The sequence below is a fragment of the Seriola dumerili genome, unplaced genomic scaffold (assembly GCF_002260705.1).
Source record: "Seriola dumerili isolate Sdu_G_001 unplaced genomic scaffold, Sdu_1.0 BDQW01000073.1, whole genome shotgun sequence".
In the NCBI taxonomy this organism is placed as follows: Eukaryota; Metazoa; Chordata; class Actinopteri; order Carangiformes; family Carangidae; genus Seriola; species Seriola dumerili.
The window spans coordinates 6546908-6570274 of NW_019174328.1; the positions used below are offsets into that span (position 1 = coordinate 6546908).

At 43.4% G+C, this 23367-nt stretch overlaps 1 protein-coding gene across 2 annotated transcripts in view; it reads left to right on the top strand.

Moving 5' to 3' along the window:
* ptk7 (protein tyrosine kinase 7 (inactive)) overlaps positions 1-22952 on the top strand; it is a 74178-nt gene extending 51226 nt beyond the window's left edge. The window contains exons 3-20 of one of the 2 annotated variants that reach the window (XM_022743912.1): positions 6166-6268; positions 6554-6738; positions 8415-8562; positions 10659-10789; positions 12518-12784; positions 13504-13640; positions 13774-13909; positions 14541-14660; positions 14987-15136; positions 15466-15613; positions 16776-16903; positions 17681-17881; positions 19015-19176; positions 19356-19588; positions 19690-19770; positions 20296-20447; positions 20596-20774; positions 21027-22952. In XM_022743912.1, the coding sequence (XP_022599633.1) occupies positions 6166-6268; positions 6554-6738; positions 8415-8562; positions 10659-10789; positions 12518-12784; positions 13504-13640; positions 13774-13909; positions 14541-14660; positions 14987-15136; positions 15466-15613; positions 16776-16903; positions 17681-17881; positions 19015-19176; positions 19356-19588; positions 19690-19770; positions 20296-20447; positions 20596-20774; positions 21027-21187 (2822 nt within the window). In that variant the 3' untranslated portion in view covers positions 21188-22952. Of the gene's footprint in view, positions 1-6165; positions 6269-6553; positions 6739-8414; positions 8563-10658; positions 10790-12517; positions 12785-13503; positions 13641-13773; positions 13910-14540; positions 14661-14986; positions 15137-15465; positions 15614-16775; positions 16904-17677; positions 17882-19014; positions 19177-19355; positions 19589-19689; positions 19771-20295; positions 20448-20595; positions 20775-21026 lie in introns of both variants that reach the window. The other variant, XM_022743914.1, reaches the window with a different exon arrangement.
* The last annotated feature ends 415 nt before the right edge of the window (positions 22953-23367 follow it).

Below are 23367 nucleotides of genomic sequence, written 5' to 3' on the forward strand. Positions count from 1 at the left end.
TCTTAATTTTATTGTTTAGCCCCATAACCAAACCACTCGATTACCCTCTTAAGTTTCAGAGGAAGTCATGGGAATTCTGCACAGCCCTGTCTGGGATAAATAACAACCTTGTTTGCGTATTGTGGAAGGCCCGCAGGTACCAGTCGTTACTGAAAAGCCTTTGTGTCTCACAATCACAGAGTTTGTACTGATGGCAGGAGAAAACAAAAAGCAGAACAGGGTGAAAAAAAGCTCCTTATGGAATATGTTGTCCTCTCTCACTACACTCAGCCGGAAGGTTTTGTTTTTGTGCCGCTGTTACTTGTTCAAAGGCTGATTACAAGAACAGATGAGTGTCCGGACCTCCTGTAGCAAACTGAGAGATAAACTGTGAGGGACAGACGGAGGGAGAGAGCCGAGGTTTAACCTTTGCTCTGTGAAGTGTCTCCACCAGTGGATATTTGTGGTCTGTGATGTTGAGCCACTGACTCTGAATACTAAATTTTTAGCCAGATAAACCAAAGAAGCACATCAGTTTTCCAAACCTCGTCTGATCTGAAGGAAACTGCTTTTATGTGTTGCAATTAAACTTGATCTAGTGTGTCAATAAAGCTCAACTGACAAACTCCCACAGATTGAAAAGAAAAAAAAAAAACAAGTCAGACATGAAATACCAGTTCTTAAGAGCTGTCCCAGAATAAACTGTATCTTCTGCCAGGTCATTAACATTCCCACGCACTGGAAAAGAGAGGCATATTTTATTGTAAGGAATGTGCTGAATTAATTTTAATTTTAAAAAATCAAATTTTACCAGCTGCAGCAGCGAGGCTGGTATTACATTCACCCTGTGTGTGTGTGCGTGTGTGCATGTGTGTGCGTGCGTGTGTCTTGTCTCATCATGGCAAAATGTGGTCCTGGAGTCACCTACTGTAACGGGAACTACCACTGAGGCAGTTTTGACGACATTAGCAGGTGTTAATATGTCTGTTGGTTTTCCGGCTCACTACTTGACAGTTCTGGTCCCCTCTCACCACTCTTAAAGGGCGTCATTTCTAGATACAACAGTCGTGTGTTTTCTGCAAAAAACATTGACCTATTAGTGAGACAAAATTAGATGGACATAGATGGATTAGCTGGTGAACATAGAGCAGCATTTAGCGGCTAACAAGCCAGATATTTCCCTCAGGAGCTGGTGGAGACTCCAAATGAATGCTAATGTTGCTCGGTATCCGCTGGATGTGTAAATAAGCACTTTATGCCACATCTGTCATATGTCCATATTGGCCAAGAGATAAGTTAATGCATATTGAAATAATTAGTCTTTACAAAAGACATAGAAAGTTTTAAATATAGGTTTTTGAAACTTCTCAAAATGTTGACCTGTGTATCTAAGATATAGTAATGAACTTGCTTGCTGCTAGTTTATTTGTAACCAGATGTAATGTATTCAGTACACACAATACACACATTCTTCACTATTTGGAGGTATTGATAAATGTATATGTTTGCATGCATGGACTCCCATCTGTCTCTGGGGGTGATGATAGGGCTTCATATCAAGTAGCCTTTCAAGGACACCTTAGAGATTGGCTGCTGGAGTGTCTCTCAGCCAATCCACCGCGAGCACAGAACATGATGCAAGATGATGGGGGTACACTTACTACACATTTTTCTCTCCTCAGATACGACAGTACTGTGGACATGCACTACACAAAGCGAGACATGAGCAGCAGATTAATAGCAGAGAGGCAGACATTAATGGATGTGGTGTTTTTAATGCATCAAACATTAACATTCTGCTTGGAATATGATCGATAGATTTGTGTCAGTTTGATGAGAATCCAACAACTTGAGTGGGTTCCTCAGGCATTTCTTCAGATAAGAAACCACCTACAGTAGATTTTCTCTCCTCTGTTAGAGAATAAACAAGATAATTTATAGCACAGCACAGATATTTCAGAATCAAACGGACAAGGTGAAGTATCAAAAAGTAGTAAATCAACTCTAATCACTTTTGCACGCTGCATCTGTCTGTGTATATCAACAAATTTGTCTATCTGTCATAATGTGCAGGTTGGCTGGTCATCTGTGGATCACTGTAGGTGGATCAGACAATGTTATGACAGATGTTCTCATATTTCCCCAACATACATTTAACAGGCGATAAAGCCGCACGCAGCTTTAAAGCAAAGACCCCTCTGGCATTAATCTTGCATGTGCGTTCACTCATGTGTATGCTTGTTTGCGTGCGTAGTAGTAAGTGGGTTGTGGGGGGGGTGGGGGGGCAAGTATTCCATATGTACTGTACATGGACTGTACCAGAGTAGTTTGTTCCCCCTCCCCCTCCCGCCCTCTGCAGAGAGAGAGAGTTAATTTGTCTTGCTCTCAATGGTGGGTGGGCAAATCCTGCCAGTTGAGAGTTATTCAGAGTAATTATCCCCCCTCTGTTTTCTCTAATAGAGGTTTTAGCCCCCCCCCCCTTCATCCCTTTGTCCCACCCTGTCACCGGGTATCTATGGCGAGGCTGCGTCCAGCAGAGGCGTCGGGCTCAGGCATCACTATTGTCAGCGTGTTTGTTGGTCCTGGAGGCAACGCTTCACTTGACTCTCAGTAACAAGATGCAGACAGACAGTGTTTTGATATTCTGTGACATAACTTGTAGGTAGAAGGGAAACATACAGTAGAAACACAGCCAAGCGGGCAACTGTTCCTGCCTATTTAATCTTCAAAATCACAGAGCTACTTGCACACGAGTACACACACACGCCATCTCGGTTTAATCACAGCTTGTGTCCTTAACCTACATTTGCTCAGCAGATGCATTTTGGAGCATCCTCACTGATCACTAGCACAGCTCCACTTTTTTCTCATCCTCTCACAATGCCTCCAACCCCTTGCTTTTTTTCCCCCTGTCTTCTGTGAGCTGACAAAATGCAGCTCCTCATGCTTAATGACCCAGACTCCATCCGTCAGCTTCTCCCCTGCAGAGTGACTTTGCTCCAGTGTCAGAGTCTCTTTTTTCCCTTTATTCCGCCTCCTCGTGCCTTGTCACAGCAGCAGCAGCAGCATCTCTCTGAATTGCTGTAGTTTGCAGGCTGGCCTGTTGACCTCTGTCAGCCACAGCTGATAAAATCTGACACCTCATCTACCACAGTGCGCTGGGTCTGTCATGCTTTTTCCCGGGTCTGTGCTAGGGCACTTTTTTTCCACAAAGTTTACAATATGAAGCCACTCTGCCACATGTTTTAGTTATTTCCATACCCACATGGTGCTGTCAGTCAAATCACACCCCCAGTGCTCCCCTGGATAACACTATCTACCCTGCCTCTCTGTCGCAGAAACCATTCTCCATGGCAACAAATCAGCTCACTGAATGAAACAGACACACACATACAGCTGCCTTTTGGCACAGTGAGGGATGAATGGTCCAAGCATCTGCCTTGACAATATCCTCACAATTCATCTGTTATCATCCCTGTGTTGATAGAGCTTACTGTTCTGCCTCCAACATAATAATTATACACCCCTAATTATGGCGTTAGCTGCCAGGCCTGCTCCAACACTTAGTCATGCATTCTGAGAGGGATTATGGGGAAGTATTTGCCACTAATAGGTTATGAAAGAGCGCCTTCTGTTTGTCGACTGGACAGCTGGAGAAACCTGAACTGTGAATGGCGCTATTAGTGGAGGAAAGGGTTCGAATGTGTGACTGTCCACAAAATCCAGGTCAAATTGGAAGTGAATACCAAGAATTGGTTTTAACCTGCTGGACGACAAAATAGGTCAGGAGTGGTAGAAACTGTGGACAGTCACAAGGCAGTTTGAGTTGATGAGCGCTCAGTGTTGTAGAGTCTGCATACATGTAGAGGTCACTCATCAGTCAGTGCGCCTGGTATTGTGATGACTTTTTCCCATTTTATGTACTTCTTTTCTTAATCTCTTCAGCCTTACTGCTCACATGAACTACCCACTTCTTTTATGCTTTTATTTCAGACTCATGCTGCTGGGTTTTTTTATTCTTTGGACAGAAAACAACAGAAAAAAAACACATGGACTCTTATGAAAGTAGCACAGAATATAAAATTTAGCCTTCTTGCTTGACAGTTTGACACCACCTGATACAGGAAACCTTCACCTGTTACTCCAGAAAGGTCCAAACAAATTCTATGAGTTCATTTGCAAATAACTGTCATATGTGCTGCAGATGATACTTGTTGTTCCTTCCATCAAACTTTTTCTTACTCTCTCCTCCTCCTCCTCCTCCTCTGTGACTCACTGTTTCCCCTTCTGGTTTTGTCGGGTTTTTATGCTTCCATTGCACTAATAGCAGGTCTGTCTGAGTGTCTGGCCCCAGGTCCCCGTTACTGGGATGGCCTTCATCACCTCCTCCTCACTAAGTTACTGGAGCTATTTACTGGAATGTCCTTGAGTGAGACACACAAACAATTAGTATCCTGTGCTGAACTGTTAAAGGCATTTGAGCACACATGCATTCATGCTTAGGGGCACAAAATCATCATCTGTGTTTCGCTCCTCACCACCACATACATACACAAACAGACTCACACCCACAGTTGTTGGGGCATCTGTGTTAGGTTGGAGCTAATGAGCGGTGCCTGCCCTAGATGGGGATAGAAGCGAGGGGGATGTAGGCCCTGTTACTGTAGACACGGTTTCCCATGATCCCCCTGTGTGCAGAGAACTGCCAGGTTTCTGTGTAATTCACTGTGACAGGTCTTCCTCTAGCGCCCCCTCTAACCTCACAGGGGTGGTGCTGCGTGCCCCCCTCCCCCTCCTCTCCACTCAGGTGGAGGCTCATGCCATGCATATTTCATAGATGATCCACACAGGGGCAGAGATGCAGACACACAATTCAGCCACAGGCCATAGGAATGAAGCTCAGCATGATGGAATGTGTTACACTAACACGCTGACACACAGTATACATACACACAAAACCTCCATAGACTCATGTAGAAGCCAGAGTAACCATAACAAACATGCTGTCTCAGAGAAGGCATGTTTGCACTCAGTAACCACACAGCGTGCACAGTTACTGCATTTCAGCTTATACATCATCACATTACAACAATTAGCCCTTGTTCCCATTCAGTGTAAACACCAAGTATTTGTATCGTCAACACACTCAGGAGGGGAAGGGGAATTCCTTCAAGGTGCGCTAACTGTTCTCAGTGAAGGAGACAACTTTGGTCTCACTAAGTAACTGTTTATTTTATTTTTATTTGTGCAGTACTCATTAGTGTGCATCTAGCTCAGCAGCAGGCAGCCACTTTATCAGGAGATCAGTGCTGTGTCCGTCAGATCAAATATAGCATTTTTATGGCTACACTAAAAAGGCTTAGTTTACATCAACCACCACTGTCCTTTTTATGTAAAGAGGGGATGAAACGCCTCAGTACATCATGAGATATATGTACTATATGTCTCCTTGGACATTTTGGAGAATAAAACCCTGAAAATGTTTCAGTGTACTGGGTCACATCCTTAATGGGGAAACCACACTGCACTGCATTTCTCCCTGTACCGTGATGCATTCAGGGGACGACTGTCGCCATCTGTTTTCTTCATTTGTTCTGTTATTCATGTGTCACTCAGACACCATTGATCAGGTTTCATGTTACTTTTAGGTGATGTCTCCCTTCACTTTGTTTTTATTTTTTTTTTTCTACTTATAGTGGTGCAAGTCTGTAGACTCCACTGATCAGAGTCAAAGGATTTTCTTAGCTAAGGATGCACCTCACAACTTTTCAAGCATTTTACAGACTATAAAGCGAGGCGCTATTGCTAAAAGTGAAACATGTTCACTGTTTCAGTTTATGGGCTGCTCTGACAGCGGAGTAGCCCTTTTAACAGAGCAAGTCAACGGACTGTCCATTAAATGTCCATAAAAAGCATTGTAAGAGCCCCTCTTGCTCTTGTGAGTGCAGGACAGTGGTATGCTGATGTAAGCTGACCCAGTGATGTCGTAGGTCCCTGCTCTGTCTCTCTGTTCCTGAATCATAGTCCTGTCAAGCGCATTAGCATTGTCGTGTCTCCCAAGAGGACAGATGACAGGACCACCACTTAACTCAATTTTTCCTCCTGTCCTTCTCCTCAGTTATTCCCCGCGTCCTCCTATGCCCCGTCCCTCCTCCCGCTCACAGTCCGTTCTGTTTTCCTCTGCAGGGTTGGAAAGTGGTGGTGTGACTTTGAAGGAGCCCTCCTCAGAAGGAGAGATTGAGAGTTCTGCACCGGTCACGTTGCGCTGTCATATTGATGGACACCCACGGTGAGTCTCCCTCCCTGTCACCTCGGGCTCAGAGTTCACAGGGTTGAGGATCATGTTGAGGACTGTACTGGAAAAACTACTCTTCTGTCCTAACTGGCCTCTCTCATGCCCTTATGTTCCTCTTTACCTATTCTTCTTCTGTCCCCCCTCTTCACAACTTTGTATCTGATCTTTTTTTACTTTTACTTTTTTTACATCAATCATCCTGCCCCTCTTCCCAAATTTTGTCTTCCTCTCCTAAACCTCTCTCACGCCTATTCTCTTTAATCCTCCTCTCCCTGTCAGGCCGACATGCCAGTGGTTCAAGGACGGGTTGAAGCTGACAGAGAAGAGCCATCAGATCAACAACAAGGAGAGGACGCTCACCTTCAAGAGCGCCAGTCCAGACGACAACGGCCTGTACTACTGCTGTGCCAAGAATGCAGCAGGGCACGTCTGTAGCAACAGCAACTTCACGCTTAACATCATAGGTGTGTGTGTGTGTGTCTTTGCATGACAGTGTGCTGAGTCGCTGCAACATATAAATGACACGAAGTTTCTTGAAAAATTACTTTAACAAAAAAACAGAAATTTGTTTATTACATTTCTGTCAAATAAACTAGTCAATGAACTGAATAGTTTCAGCTCTAGTTTTCATGTAAGAAATAATGTGATATTTTATGCACTCAGTGAATTTTGCACATTTGCATACCTGCCAGGAAGTGTGCTGAAGAGGAGGGTGCGTAAGGACCATTAGTAGTGAGAGAGAGTAGGAAATGAAAGCGATGGAGCTCCTAATGTGATTACCATAGAGTGTGTTAGCACCTTCCTCCTCTGCCGCCCACACAGACAGAAACAACATCATAAACATCCACAGAGAAAACAATAACAGCGGCTCCCTCAGCAGCAGCATTGTTCTGTTGATTTCTCTTTGTAACCGTAGATTTCACAGACAGTTTGTTGTGTTGGGAGGCTATTTGTTTTTCTGCAGGCTCACAACATGACTTCTGCTGTTTACTCTGCGCGTGTGTGTGTGTGTGTGTGTGTGCGCGCCCCCGTCGATTATCCCCCCCAGCACCGCAAAGAGCTGGTACAGTACATACAGCAGCACATCTGTGCATGAAACCTGATGCCCTGTTCCACTCTAATTAGCCACCTGCAACGCGCATACACAGACACGCTAGGTTAGCACCTGGGTCGAGGAAGAATGGATAATTGTTGAGTTTCCAGTTACCATGATGCCACCCTCTTCTCTTCTATAGGGCTTCACCTTAAGGAAAGGTTGACAGATTTAAACTTTTTTTTTTTTTTCAATGCACAGTCACAGCTCTTTGAGTTGAGGCCTCTCCACCGACTTCCTGGGTGGGCCAGGTGTGCTCTGAGTGCACGCCTTTCTGTTGCCATGTAGTAATACTACTACTGGCACCATACCTCCTTTAGCTGTGCAGATTTGAAATACTCACACATAAAGTTGGATTAGGGATATTTTCGTGTTCTTGTTTCTTTATTGAGCTCGATGCCCTTTAGCTTTATATTTGGAGTGTAACAATGTCTTAAAATCTGTGTGGTAATTACTACTCCTCTAGGTTGTACTCTGCCTAATCTCTGCTTTTGGCAGGTCAGAGCAGCCTGGTCCAGTGTTAGCCAAAGCTAGGGGGTTTGAAGGCAGCTGGCAGGGAAGCAAAGGGCAAAAGAATGTGAATGGTGGGAAAAAACAATGCAGTTTAAGAACTCTTGTGTGATTTGAAATTGACTGCATAAAATCCTGCATCCTCCATTTAAAAAAAAACAAAAAACAAAAACAAAATGACCAGTTGACCCACCTGAGCCCTAACTCCAGTTTCTTGGAATAGCATGACTTTAGATCATCACAGCGAAGAGAGGGATGATCCACCATGTGTGATTCTACTGTCCAGGTGGTAATAAAGGAAGGAGATAATGGTCCAGATAAGCTGCAGGGTCTGTTCCCTGACCTCATTACGGTTCCCCAGGGCCCCTGAGTTGTTGACACACGCACCGCCACCTGAAGGCCGCCTGCTCACCGGCCTCACACTGCTGTTGGCAGCTTTTAATAAACCTTGGAGTAAGAGTATCCACCCAGATGGAGCTTGATGGTCTGATGCCTGCAGATGTAATCATGCAGATGTTTGTCTACCTCTCTTAACAGATAAGAGTTTCCCGCGGCCGGTGGTCACTCCTGAGGACCAGGTGGTGTTGAAGAATGAGGAGGCCGTGTTCCACTGCCAGTTCACCGCTGTGCCGGCCCCCACATTAGAGTGGTACCATGAAAACGAGCTGCTGGCAAACAAGTCTCGGTACGTTGTGAGCTAGATCCTCCTCCTACTTCTCATCATCCATCTAACTCCCCCAGTTCTTCCTCTCACTCACAAACTCCCCTCTCCCTCCATATCCTGCCCCTACTCCATTCCCTCTCCTCACTTACCATTATGTAAGCTTCAGCTTCGGGTATTCCTTTCAACCCAATGAGGTGGAACCCTTGTGTCGGGCTCTCAGCTCTCTGAATGAATTGCACATTAAAGAATGTTATTACTGGAACAGAACACCGTAAAGTTTTTCTGCGGTTTACTATACATCACTGGAACACAGCCTTTCTCTCCAGCCTATCAGAAAAGACTCTGCAGCTCTCCAGTGTTCACGCACTGAGCGGAAAAACCCCTCTGGCTACAATCAGCTTACCAGCATGTGCCTTATAAACGCATAAGCACTAGATAATAACCAATTTCTATACATCGTGCCAAGTATACCCTCTGGGTTCATAGCACCTCATGGTAATACATAGTCACACTGTAGGCAGCCTGTTCCACATGGAATGTAAAAGCCTGGTTTTCGATTGTAAAGTGATTATTGTGCTCACTGAGCGAGGGAGGTGAAGGAGTGCAATATCAATAGTTAGTCATTTGTGTAATGAGCCTGTCGGAGGCGGGGTTTGGTCACTTAGGTAGTGATGACTCGGCACCAGGAGTGCAGGGGGGTGAATAATAAAGTGTGGTTAAAAAAACACACACACACACACACACACACACACACACAGACAGACTGTTTCTTTAAAATCCTGGCATAGTTGTGGTTAAGGTATTTCAGGCAGCCTGGTCTTTCATGTGTTTATTGATCAGGGCTGATTATAATGCCAGAGGAATGCAGCTCTGCAGAGGATATCATCTGTTTTGCACCTGCACTGTTTAGACGACCCCCCACACACACACCCCACTCAGATTATGTGAATATTTGATGTGGATTGTTTTTCATATGTGTGAAACTAACTAAATATGATACCATTAACCTCAAGGCTATTTTTGCAGACAGAAAAATTCTGCCCCATGGGTCAAACCAACTCCGGAGGCAAAACTGTGAAACCATACCCATTCTTTCTGTGAAGGATCCATGTAGCTATAAAGATGATTGCCTTGAGAAAAAAAAATCAGCCTTTGTTCATTTTGTTTTGTGGTTATTTTAGAATATTTCCTCAGAGTGAAGTAATCTTCCACAGACTAGGTTTTTCTCACATGGAAACATACACAAGCTCCCAAAGCTCATTTCCCTCCCACTATTGAACAGAGAAGGAGAGATGAGATGACAGAGAAATATCACTTCTTCTCAGGGAATCCACTGCAGAGCCATTTAGTCCCGGATGTATTCTGCTTTCAGAAACTCTTCTCAGGAATTATACAGCACCCCAAATGCATCCAGCACTGCCTGAACTTATTCCTCTCTGCTTTACATATTCACTTTCCCCATGAGCTCTGTAATGACACACAGCAGTGACTATCTGTTGATTTGTCCACTCTGTGGAGCAGATTTCTGTGCTGTGTGGGATTTGCAGCTCCCTATCTGTCATCCCTGGAGCTGGCCTAAGGTCAGCCTTTAATTACTTCTCATCCCGTCCATCTCTGGCACTGATACTCCCTTCAGCCTGGCAGAGGCCAGCCATCAGGATGGGCCTCCTAAAGCACAAGACTTTTTAAAATTAACTAGGACAGTTTTTTTGTGTTATGTGGACAAATTCTTAGCATTTACTTCAACCTACTTGGAGCAGCAGATGGCTTGGGTTTAGTGAATCAGGGCGATTCAGATAGCGTCAGGTAAGATGCCAAGGATAAAAAAGTAGGCCTCTGTTAAAACATAGCCTAAATTTTCTGGCACTCATGTATTGTCCTGTTTGGCAGAGCATTTCCATCTGCTGTTCCAGGCAGGCCAAAACAAATGCTAAGAGTTATTTGCAGAAGGCATCTGAGTGAGATCTGGTGGGGGGGGGGGTAGTTGCACTAGTACATTCTGTGACATTTGTTGGTCTGTTATGTATAAGTAATATGTGACACATTGTTTGTTGGTCAGTGGTTGTGAGAAAGCCGTAATATGTAGATTTATAAACTGATCTGTTTCCTCTCCACAGAGTGATTCTGCTCTCCAACGGCACACTGCTGATCACGCAGGTCAAACCCAGGAACACAGGGACCTACAAGTGTGTCGGCCGTGGCCTAAGAGGGTCCCAGGTTCCTTTGGAGGCCTCCCTCCTCATAGCTGGTACACACACACAATACACCCTCACACCCACACACACATACACAAATTTGCAGTTGTTGAACTGGTGACGGATAAACACCTGTGATTCTGTAATCTGAGAGTGAGAGGGGCATTTGGGTTACATATTTATCCTGCCCTCCATCTCATTCTGCTCTCCCCTCCCTCCTTCTTCTGGCTCTTTCACTTAGAGCCAGATCTCTCCGATGATAATCACATCCCCTTATTGACATCCGGCCCAGCTGTATCCACTACACACACTGCACTGGAGCATTTTCCTGCCTTCCCTCCATACTATTTCCTCCAACAGACCAGCTGTGTGCCAAGCTTGATTAGCTCAACAAGCTTCCTCCGAAGTGTAAAAGCACCTGGCTGAGCAAGCAGCAAAAGTAACATTAGATAACATACCGCAGGGACTCAAATGGGCAAACAAGCAGTGCAATTATGAGCTTGTTTAAATGTTTAATGTCATTAGAATTCCCCCCATGATTTCTATCCAACATTAGTTGAAACTTGCTAGGAAGAAATTATAAATTCCAGATGGGCAGGTTTATGAAATCAAAAAATATCAGCGGTATAACAAATATAACTTTGTGGTTGTGCATAAAGGTCAGATTCAGATACATGCAAGAAAAACAATGTAATATGCAAGTCGAGGCACATCAAAGCTGTTTTAATATTGCATAGAACAGCGCCCCCTCTTTTCCTTTCCAACCCTGACGCCAAAAAGAACTTAACAGCTTTTAAATGGCTGCTGGAGCTTAAAGCAAGAACAAGCCGTAGTATCTTCTCATCTTACTAATCAGCCAGCATTTTGAAATGCAAGTGCATGCAAGTCAAATATTTTGGATAAGCTTAGGGCTGGAATTTCTATGCGTTTCAGTGTCCCAAACACTTTATTCCTCTCAAACAGCCCCTTTTCCCCAAGGGTTTTGGATTAATGAGGTACGACTGTATCTGCAGTTTTAACCCAGTGAACCACAGCTCCATTTAAATACCTTAATTCACTTAATCTGATGGTAATCCCTGCAGGCATTATAGGGGATTGTGTCACAGTAGAATTCAGCATTTAGGGACAAGTTTAAACAGTCACTCCATCATTGCTCCACTTCATTCATTTCACTGCGCCCCCCCTCCCCCCTCCATCTTCCAGCTCGACTTCTCTTTCATCTGCTAAGAAATGTGTGTTTTCTTCTGTTCTCATTAATTGATTTAGATCTCAGACTTGTAGAAGGTCGTAACCGCTCACCAGCTTTCAGGGCAGTGTTGGCCAATAAAGTATTAATGACTTCCATTCGGGACACACACAGTATTAAACCACACAGTAGTGGGAGGTCTTGTGAGTCTTTGGACTACAGATCACATTCCACTTTCTGTATAAGGGCTGCCAGTTTTGATATGACCCACCTCACACAGGCCCGAGTTAATTCCCATACTAAGAACAACCTATATACTCAGTTCGCCTACTGTGCGCTTTGTTCTCTAATTACTGTGGTCTGTGCTACAAATCAGAAGTCCTTTCCTAACAAGACAGGAAATCTGTTAACAGAACTGTGAGTTGGAATTAAGTGTGCTCAGGGCTGCTCATGAAATTCTAAATCAGTAATGCCTCGCTGGCTTTGAAGACAGTTTGATGATTATCAGGGTCTTGCATACATGGAAATCAATTTCACCATTCAAATTGTTCCTTTATGCTGAAAATCCTTTTGCTCTCTCTGCTCTCCATTACAGAGATAGAAGACATGGTGCCCAAGATGTCAAAGGTTTTCACCGCGGACACCCTGCAGAGAGTAGCCTGTCGCCCCCCACGCGGTCGACCTGAGCCCGAGGTGTGGTGGGAGAGAGAAGGTCAGCGGGTCCCCACAGAGGGCAGAGTGTACCAGGACGGCCTGGATCTGGTCTTCAGTCCCACAGAGGAGGGAGATTCAGGCACTTACACCTGTGTGGCTCAGAACAAGGCCGGACGCAAGACACAGGAGGTCACCTTCACTGTGGCCAGTGAGTCATCCACAATCCATTCTAAAGGGGGCTCCACCAATCTTGCACATTTAAGTTTGTTTTACAGGGCGAACTACTCCGGTGAAATCTGTTGTGTAACAGAATTTTGTTGCATCAACAAGACAGGGCGAATTATGGGAAATGTAGGAACCAGTGTTTTTGGAGCTTTACCCATATTATATTTTTAAAATTTGTCTGTTATGAGTTTCGTAACTTTATTGAAGTATAATGCTAAACCACTTAAGACAGAGAGAGAAAAATCAGATTAAATGATTTAAAGAACAGCTAGTGGTCAGTTGTCGCTATAAATCAATTAATTATTTTATTATCATAATACAGGAATTTAGCATTACATAATTTAAATGTCACCATTTAGTTTTAGAAATAGGACAAATCAGTAGAACTTCAGCTGAAAAAGTACACAAGTAACAGAAGATTGGGTCATTTATAGCTCATTGAATCACTCCTTAATAAAATAATAACTCATGTTAATTTATTTCAGGATGAAGGTAGGAACACTGGGAACATCTGCCACAGGGTTTATTTATGATGTCTTTGTCCAAAGGGCCAAAGATTATCATTATCATTAACACTTTGCATATCCCTTCAAGAGTGTGCCATGCAGCTGAAGAACAGCTGTTTATACTGAATGTGTTAATGTAAAATGTCATTATTGGTTAATGTATTCTGTGTGTGTGTGTGTGTGTGTGTCTCCACAGCTGCCCCTGTGTGGGTGACAAGACCTCTTGACAGCTACTTAGAGGAAGGTAAACCAGGTTTCCTTCACTGTCACGCTCAAGCCAACCCTGAACCTGAGGTCACCTGGCTCCGCAACAACATCATGATCACACCTGAGGTGAGTTAGCACACACACGAACACACTCAGTGTGTCTTTTTTCTGACAGGAAAACTCAATTGATAGATTTATTCTGTGATATAAGAGAATTTGACTTAAAATAAAAAAACACCTTTTTTTGCTTCCCCCCCAGGACTCTCGTTTTAAGTTGTTTCCTAATGGCACCCTCAGGATCAATAATGTAGAAGTTTATGATGGACAGATGTACGGCTGCGAAACCAAGACTGTCGGCGGCCGACTGTCTGGGCAAGCGAGAGTTATTGTGCTTGGTAAGCTGTGGGGGAATCACTCGGTTGATCAATATCTACAGTAGATTATACATTTCAAGTTATTCCCCGGACTGACTGAATGATAATTTGTAATGAGTGAAATCTTATTCAGGGTATAATGAGTCATACAGCACTGAGAGAAAATATAAAACAAACGTGGTCTTGCCCGTGGGCGTGTGTGTGTGTGCATGAGTGTGTGGGTTTCCTAAAATAGGAAGAGTGTGTCCATGTTGTGTCTCTGGGCGTCCTGCAGGACACCCACGGTGGTGTAAAATATGACTCATGCCCGGCAGCTTTATTCCAGCCTCCATTTTAACACATTACCTCCATGATAAATTCCTATCTGCTGCTACAGAGTTACTGTGATAGATGGCCTGGCATGTCAGTGTTTTGTCTGGCCAATCCCTGTTAATGTGATCTCAGCCTCAGATAGACCTCACTTGTTATACTCATCAGATCTGTGTGCCTGTAGCCACATTTCCCTGAATGTGTCTGAACATGATTTGCATCAGCTTAGTGTCATTTCATCTGCAGTGTGAGTTGCACAAAAGAGGCTTTGACATGCACTTCTCCCCGCTTTTGTGTTTACCACATATGTAATGTGCGTGTATTGTTTTGACTTGTGTTTCAGAGAAGCTGAAGTTCACTCCGACCCCCCAGCCTTCTCAGTGCCTGGAGCTGGATAATGAGATCACCATCCAGTGCTCTGCTAAAGGCAGAGAGAGCCCCACCATCCGCTGGACCAAAGCAGGTGTGCACGTCACTGGCTTAACCATAGCTCACACTATCTTAACTAAGATAAGGATTGACTGTTTCTGAAGGAAATATCTCATCCGAAAAGCAGCAATACACTTAATTCCTTTATGACTAATGCTGTTTCCACAGGAATATGTGGAGACCTGTACAAAATCTGCACTGTACAGGATGTGAGGAAGATTCATCATCATGGATCATTTCTCCCTTCATCTGCGTTAGCCATGATGGAGTCGATTTAACCACTTGACTTCGACATGCAGAGACAGACACAGCCCTGCTAACCCCCCTCGTCCCTGTGTGTCTCTCTGTCTCCCCCTGTAGACGGAGGAGAGCTGCCGCCTCACGTGGAGCAGAGGAACGGCCAGCTGCACTTCACCAAAGTCACACGGAGCGACGCCGGCAACTACACCTGCATCGCTTCCAACAGCCTCCAGGGGGAGATCAGGGCCATGGTGACCCTCACTGTGGCCGGTAAACAGCTCACTCAGGGGTCAGGGTCACGCTACCATATAAATGATCGGTGCCACATCAGAAGTGCTTGTGGTCTCAGTACTTCTGTGGGTGGTTTTATGAGGAGACAGTCATTGATCATGATCATCAAGTGGCAAATGCAGCAGCATTTATTGTGTGCTTGGCGGTCTTTTTATACCCCAGTAATGAATTGCTTTTGGGCTGTAGAGTGTAACTGAGAGGATGTTAACCACAGTCACCACAGTCTGTAAAGGAGATGTTATGGCCCAGTTGTGTTGTATTAATGAGCTTGTTTGTGTCTCCATGTGTTTGTTCTTGTGCACAAATAGTGTACATTCGCTTTAAGGTGGAGCCAGAGAATACAACAGTGTACCAGGGTCACCAAGCCGTCCTGCACTGTCAGGCCACCGGCGACCCTGAGCCTCACATCCACTGGATGGTTAAAGACAAGACGCTGGACATCAGTAAGAACTGGAGGTACATGAGACACTTCTGTGCAGCTCAGACATTGCGTATTAGGATTACAGTTTGTAATTACAGGTTCCAAATAGAATTGATTGCAGTTTCATTGCTGTGCATTCATTGTAGATTTAGCTTGTGCTAATATAGTATTACACACCTGAGTACAATGGGCCTTATGCAAGAACGTCTCGTGCAAACAGATTTGCTCTTAAGTGGCACGAAAGAGGGATTTAAGAGAACCAGTAATGCTTTCTCTCAAGTGTGAACAAAATTGGTCCAGACCAGTTGCACAAGTCACGAACAGATGCCTGGCTCCCTCCACAGGGACATAAAAACATCTTCACACGTTTAATGCCTTAATGTGAATTAATTGGAGTTTAAATGTGTTTCCAAAGTCAACCAAAATAAAGACTAATAATAATATTTGAATTACCATGTCATTAGCTTGGCCATTTACTGAAAGGTTCAACAATCATGTTTTTGTTTGTTTGTTTTTTATATGTATTGGCATATTTTGGCACAGCAGCTTGTACATTTCAGTCGTCAGATAAGTTGTCTCATTCCAACAGCTGCCTCAGGGTTTTTAGGCTGGTCACTGTCCATGTGAACATCTGTCATTATAACACCTGACAGTGTAACATCACCTATATGAGTAGTCTAATATTCTGTTGTCCATCTCTGTGACTGTCACATATCTACTCGACTGCCTCCTGTCTACGTTGGCTTTGCTGATGTTTTTCAGGATCTAACTTCATGTCAAACCATTCTGCTCTCTTTCTGCCACAGTGCAGCGCTGCTCAGTTGACAGCTGTACTAATAATGTTTTCTAATCTGTTAAGACTCCTCTAATATCACTATTGACACAGCTGAATCTGTGCCTCTCTCTAATCTTAACATTTTTGTGAATGAAACCTGCCCACAAACAGAGTGCAACAGGCGTCCTTATATAACAATTTTAGGGGTGTTGATTATGCTAATAGTCAAATCTCACAAACGGCCATCTGCTCATGAATAGCTTGTGTTCATCAGACTGAAAGAAGCGATGTATGGGAAGTTTGTGCAGCTAAACTGTGAATTTCAGAATGTTTGTGGCCTCCTTCTACTCTTCCCATCTTGTTTGCTGTGAATTGACATCCAGACCTCCACCTTCATCTTTGCTGACCTTTCTGTCTTCCAGGTTCCAGAAGATGCCCAATGGCTCCTTGGTGATTACAGATGTGACTACAGATGACACAGGCAGATATACCTGTGTGGCCGGAAACAGCTGCAGCATCAAAGACCGTGTGGCTCAGTTGTATGTAGTGGGTGAGTTTATCACACACACACACACACACACACACACAAACATATTTACACAGGTTTCCTTTATCAGGAACAAAAGAGCACACATGAGGCATAAGCCACAATCACAAGTTTAGGATGAAAGTATTAATTAAACCTTCACCCTCTGCCTGTCATCCATCTTGACAAGTTAATAACCATGGCCACATCTCTGACGCCACGGCTGTCACTGAGGTGAAGGGAATGGGCAGACGTTAGATCTAATAACGCTTCATACTCTGCGGCTCTTTATGTGCTGACTGAAGCTGAAAATTACAGTCACACACTTGTACTGGTGTCCCATATCAACAAATTTAGTAGCAGGACAGAATTCCAGATTAGTTCAAAGTAGGAGACAATTGAATTTAGTTGTTTCTCAAAGCTTGTCAGGGTTAGCGTGACAGCACAGCACTGTGCAAACTCAGGAAAATTTCCTTTTTATAGGCTTTATAAGCTTAAAAAGGAAGGGACAAGGTTAAACTTTTCAAATCATTACTCTCATGGATCTGTAACATGGAAAACCATGTCTTATTCAAGGAATGTGATCTGCATATTTGCATCTACTTTTTCACTCTTGCAGCTCTTATTTCAAAGTGCCTGTTTTTGAAAAGAAATTTGCTTAAATGCTAAATACTTCTAAAACAACAAAATGTTGTGTTTAATGATGTAACAGAATATGTTATGTTGATTAAAGATTGTGATGTGTTAAAGACAACAAGTCAAGTACTTTTTCAGTGCATAACTAGTGCCTGTGTTCAGCAGACAAACCAGTTCATGGCAGTGATGAGGATGAGGACAGGGCTCCTTACAAGATGATCCAAACCATCGGCCTGTCGGTGGGAGCGGCTGTGGCTTATATTATTGTGGTGCTGGGTCTCATGTTCTACTGCAAAAAGAGACGCAACGCCAAACGACTGCAGAAAGGCCAGGACGGAGAGGAGCCAGAGATGGAATGTCTCAATGGTATGACTGAGAGATGGAGGAGAAAGTGAAGGAATTTGTGGGTAGACAGTTAGGGAAGATTAAGTTAGTAGTTGATATTCCCACAACTTCATGGTTCTCGAAGCATTGTTGAGAAGTTTAGGATATTTGCTGCCATCTAGTGTTAATCCTGGGTGTTGCATTTAACATAAAAAATGTTAGTTTGATGAGACATCAGCTGTGTCTCTGTTCCAACCTACACACCGTCTCGGAGCAGAATTCAGTATATTCAAAACATATATGATATACATACAAAATACTTTTTTCTGCCATTTTTGAGTGCGTTATGGGGAAGCTGCTCACAGCTTCAAAACATTAAAACTGTTTATGGATGATGGTGGGAAAGTTCTTGGAACATTACACAACACAACAAAGTACTTTTCCAACTTCTTTATTTTGGAAAAACATTTGCTTTCTCTTTATGAAGTTTGAACTGGTAGTCCAAAGGCGCAGTTTGATTTATGTTTGACAGTGTAACTACAAACTGTATATTTTGAAGATGAACTAGAATGACACTCAGTAGAGCACATACTTCTGCCAAGACCAAGCATTTTCTTCCACCAGATCCAGATGATCATCTGGATCTGCTTCAGATTGTACAAACTCATAAATATGTCTGATTTTTTGCATCAGGATCCAAATATTATTTCCTTAGACATTGACAAAAATGTTGAAAAATCTCACTGTATGTTAAAGTGATAAAACCAATTCTGGGTCCACCTTTTTAACCACATCAGCACCAAAGTTTAAGGGGTTCTCCCCTGGCTGAAGACCCATCCCTCCACCAGGTTTGCGCAAATCAGTTCAGTACTTTTACATAGTGTTGCTTACAAACAAATATGGGTGGAAACATAACCTCCTTGGTAATAAACAGCACATACTGTACAGAGTTTGTATGCAGTATGGAACTGGGACAGAGCAATAGTGGCATATGTGCAGACACCATTTTGTCTTTTTGTTATTCAACATCCCACACTGTCTCAATGTGTACTCAATGTAATTTCTAAACATCGTCTGTGCTCGAGCTTCTTTAATACTCATCTTAGATCAATATCCATTGAGATTTGCACTGTGTATGGCCTTTGACCCTGGGGTGTGTGTGTTGCGTTCATCAGGCGGGGCTGTCCAACAGAATGGCCACACCACCACTGAGATCCAGGAAGAGGTGGCCCTCACCAACATGGGGACCATTGCAACAACGGAGAAACGCCACAGCCACATCAACAACGATAAGCTCCACTTTCCACGAGCAAACCTACAAACCATCACTACTTTAGGTAGACTTGTTGAAACAATTCTGTTTTGCATATATTAACTGAGAATGAAATGGCCTGATCTTAAAGCTGCAATGTAATAGTGCGTCCGGGCTATTCACCATATAAAAACAAGATGTGTGACATTGATTGCTGAGCATGTGCTCTGACATGTGCTTTATGGTGGGTGAATGTTTACACAGGTAAAGGGGAGTTTGGCGAGGTGTTGCTATCCAAGGCTAAGGGTATCGAGGAGAGCGAGGAGGAGACGGTGGTGCTGGTGAAGAGCCTCCAGACCAGAGATGAACAGCTCCAGCTCGACTTCCGCCGTGAAGCTGAAATGTTTGCCAAGCTCAGCCACCCCAACGTCGTCCGCCTGCTGGGCCTCTGCAGGGAGGCAGAACCCCACTACATGATCTTAGAGTACTATGACCTGGTAATTACACAGCAGCAGAAGCTCGCACACATGTATCATGATGTTTTGTTTTGTTTTTTTGCCTGATATAACGCTCTCTTTTTTTGCTTTCATCATCCCAGGGAGACCTTAAGCAGTTCCTGAGAATTTCCAAAAGCAAAGATGACAAGATCAAATCTCAGCCTATCAGCACCAAGACCAAAGTAAGTGTTGAATGTTGCACCATGATTGACAACCCATAGCATACTGCTCACCTTCTGCCGTGCAAATAATACAACATATAAATTAATCAGCTTAGGCATATAAAGATATTTTAATACGAGTTGTGCTGTTCCCATTCCTCATGAGCTCATGTTCCCTTAAAGCAATATTTAGGCATTTTAGAAAATACTTTTGGTGAGAAGATCAGTACCACTCTGTCTGTATTTTAAGCAGAAAGCTAGAACCCTTCAAAGTTAAATAAAAGGTAAAAAAAAATCCACCTAGCAGCACCTTCAAAGCTCACCAATTAGCACAGAATACCTTCTTTGTAGAAAGAAAAATTAGAAGTAGTGGTTTTAGTGGGGTTATTTCTTGGAGTCTTGTCGTCACTGTTAGGTTGCCCAGCAACAAGAGGAGTTTTTTTCCAAATAAGAGCTAACTAATTTCTGCTGCCATTTTAAACTTATTTTCAAAGTCACATTACCATAACTGTTCCTTTGTTCTATGTTTTGCTGTTTCCCCTTCAGGTTTCCATCTGTGCCCAGGTGGCTCATGGGATGGAGCATCTGTCCAATCATCGTTTTGTTCACAAAGACTTAGCCGCTCGAAACTGTCTGATCAACAGTCAGAGGCGCGTGAAAGTGTCATCGCTCAGCCTCAGCAAGGACGTCTACAACAGGTCTGTCAGAAAATAATAATAATCCCATGCTCAAAACATCAGTTACAGTAGAATGAATAAGTGAATTCTGGGACATCTCTTCGCCTTTCATCTGGCTAATCGTCTTGTTTCCATCTCCTTGTCATTTCTCTTGTGTGCTTGTATGTAGTGAGTACTACCACTACAGACAGGCATGGATCCCGCTGCGCTGGCTCCCAGCAGAGTCTGTGTTTGAGGACGACTTCTCCACCAAGTCTGATGTGTGGGCCTTTGGAGTGCTGATGTGGGAAGTGTTCAGTCATGGGGAAATGCCACATACCAAACTCAGTGATGACGAGGTTCTGGAAGGTCAGTATGATGCTGAAGCAGCTTATTTTTAGTCCAGGTTCTGATTCAGCAGACAACAAACAACATGAGAAGCTCTTTCCTGAGAAAACATGTCGCTATTGGTGATTCACTTGTTTGAATTGTCAGTTAATGTAAAATAGAGTGGTGACACGTTTGAGTCTCCAAACAAGGATTTTTTCAGTCAACATCCTCGTCTCCTTGTTTCTGATTTGGTTTAACCGCCTTCTCTGTGCTTATCCTCCACTCCTCTAGGTCTGCAGGCAGGGAAGCTCAAGCTTCCCATCCCAGACGGATGTCCTTCTAAAATCTACAAGCTCATGGTGCGCTGCTGGGCGCTAAGTCTCAAAGAGCGCCCTTCCTTCACAGATATCGTCCACGCCCTGGGAGAGCTACCCTCTGACAGCAAAGTCTGAGACAACCGTAACCGCACATGAGAGGGGAACTTTTACCAACGTCTTTTCCCCAAAAGAAAGACAGGAATGCTGGATGTTAGTCTCACACATTTCAGGGAAGAAGGTTGAGGAGAAAACACTTTTTTATATGCATTTCAAAACATGGGTGTGTGGATAAGACTTCTTTGCTATATCAGTGGAAACGCACTCACATATGTGTGGATGGCTTCTCGTGAGCAGTGCCAGGAGTTTACCTTTGCCTTAACCGCAGCATGGATGACCCTCCCCTCCTGTCCCTGTCTGTGGTTCCACTGTGACCCTGCCTGCCTGTCTGCAGCCGCTCTGTCCCAGAGACACTGTTTCACGGAGCCTCACAACCTCAGTGCCTCTACCCCTCCACACACACACACACTCGCCTAAACTTCCAACTGCTTTGTAGGGATTTTAGTTACATTGCTTTCACTGGCTCTGATCAAATAAAAATTATTGGACAGAACTTTAGGAAAACCCCTTGAAATTTAGGTTCACCGCTCTGATAAGTCCTCAGTGTTTTCTCATTAATTAGAAAGAATCTTGAAGGGAAAGTGGGATATAATGTGACTTCAGTGGAGCGTTGATGCTTCTTTAATATTCTCATATCATATTCCACTTAGGAGTGTGTTGAGTGAGATTGTTTCAGCTGGTCTGCTTGAACTTAAAATCCAGTCAGCTGCATCCTGAGTCTGCCACCCTAATCCTGGAGGAGACACCCAGCTACTCTGACAACCAGGGACCCACCACCATCCTTCGGTGTGTGTGTGTGAGTGTGTGTGCGCGCCACTGAACTGTTCCCATGTTACAATGTACGTTCAAAGTGGAAGAGGAATGGGGTTTGTATGAAGGTTTGTTGTCGTGAGGAAACTTGTGGAAAAAGTCATCCATGTTATGATAACAATTCAGGAACAAAAAAAAAGATCAAGTTTATAGCCAAGGAATATAATGAATGGATGAGATTGTGCTAGTGTGGGCTTTGTATGTTTTTTTTTTTATGAGTGTGTTCTGTTCTTGTATTAACTTTAAGGTGCTTATTGGTCACTACCTTTGGGTAAGAATACCCATTATACCACATTAATGTCATGGTGTCTCAGTTGCAGGGATACAGCCTATCACTGTTTAATCTGCAACATAATTTCTTCAGAGGTCCAATCACAATTTCCCTCTCGGTCCAGTTGTTTTGTGCAATGCTGCAAAGTGGACCATCACACCAGGCAATGTGTACATAATGTAGAAGCCATGCACTAACTTCACTTAAAAGAATATCCCTCTTTATCTCTATCATGTTGTGTAGAAGGACATGCAGGCGCCTGTTTATTTATGATGAAGGTCCTGTCTTTTTTTTTTTTAACTATGTTTATAATAGAAAGGTACTTCTCTGATGCTATGTATTCATTCTCATGGTCCATCTCCGTGTGCGTTCAGTCTGGTAACCGGCTGAATATGCTAACACAAAGTACAAAGGAGGTCAAAAGAGTGACTGCTGGTCACCAGAACTCATTTAAGTGCCTGGTAAATGAAGGATTATCTTAACTATTTCCCTCTTTTTTTACATTATCTAATCAAATGCAATGGCCTTTGTTTATGAACTTGTTTTTATACGTTGTTTTTAGTGTAATGTTTTGTTTTTATGAATGCTAGGCACTCACACCTAGACCTCTTTTTTTAATCTGCTTCAGCAAATGTTCACAGTAATCACAGATATATACAAAAGTATACATGCTGCTGTCAATAAAGGTTCACAGTGTTTTTACCCATTGTGTTGTCATTCCTAATGCAGTTGGCAATGCAGCTTCAAGAACCACATCCGTGACAGTTTACAGTTTTTTGGTGTTTTTTTTCTTCTACCCTGTTAAGTTCGGTATGGAAACCAACTGAACTTTCAAATAATTTAAGCTTGCTTGAGATGAATCGCACTGAACACTCCCTTTAGCCCAAGTTTATGTGCTAATGCAGTTGCAAACATTTTGAAATGCATAAAACCAAAATATTGTGAAATGGATAACGGAAATGTGTTTGTTTGCTTCATTCATTTTAAAAATGTTACTACTTCTTAGCCAACTGAAGAGTTTCCATCATTGCTTCTGCTTGAAACTGCATTACCTCGCAATACTGTGTTCAGTAAAAATAACAAAGGTGACAAAATGTTCACCTACCTCATACAAGTT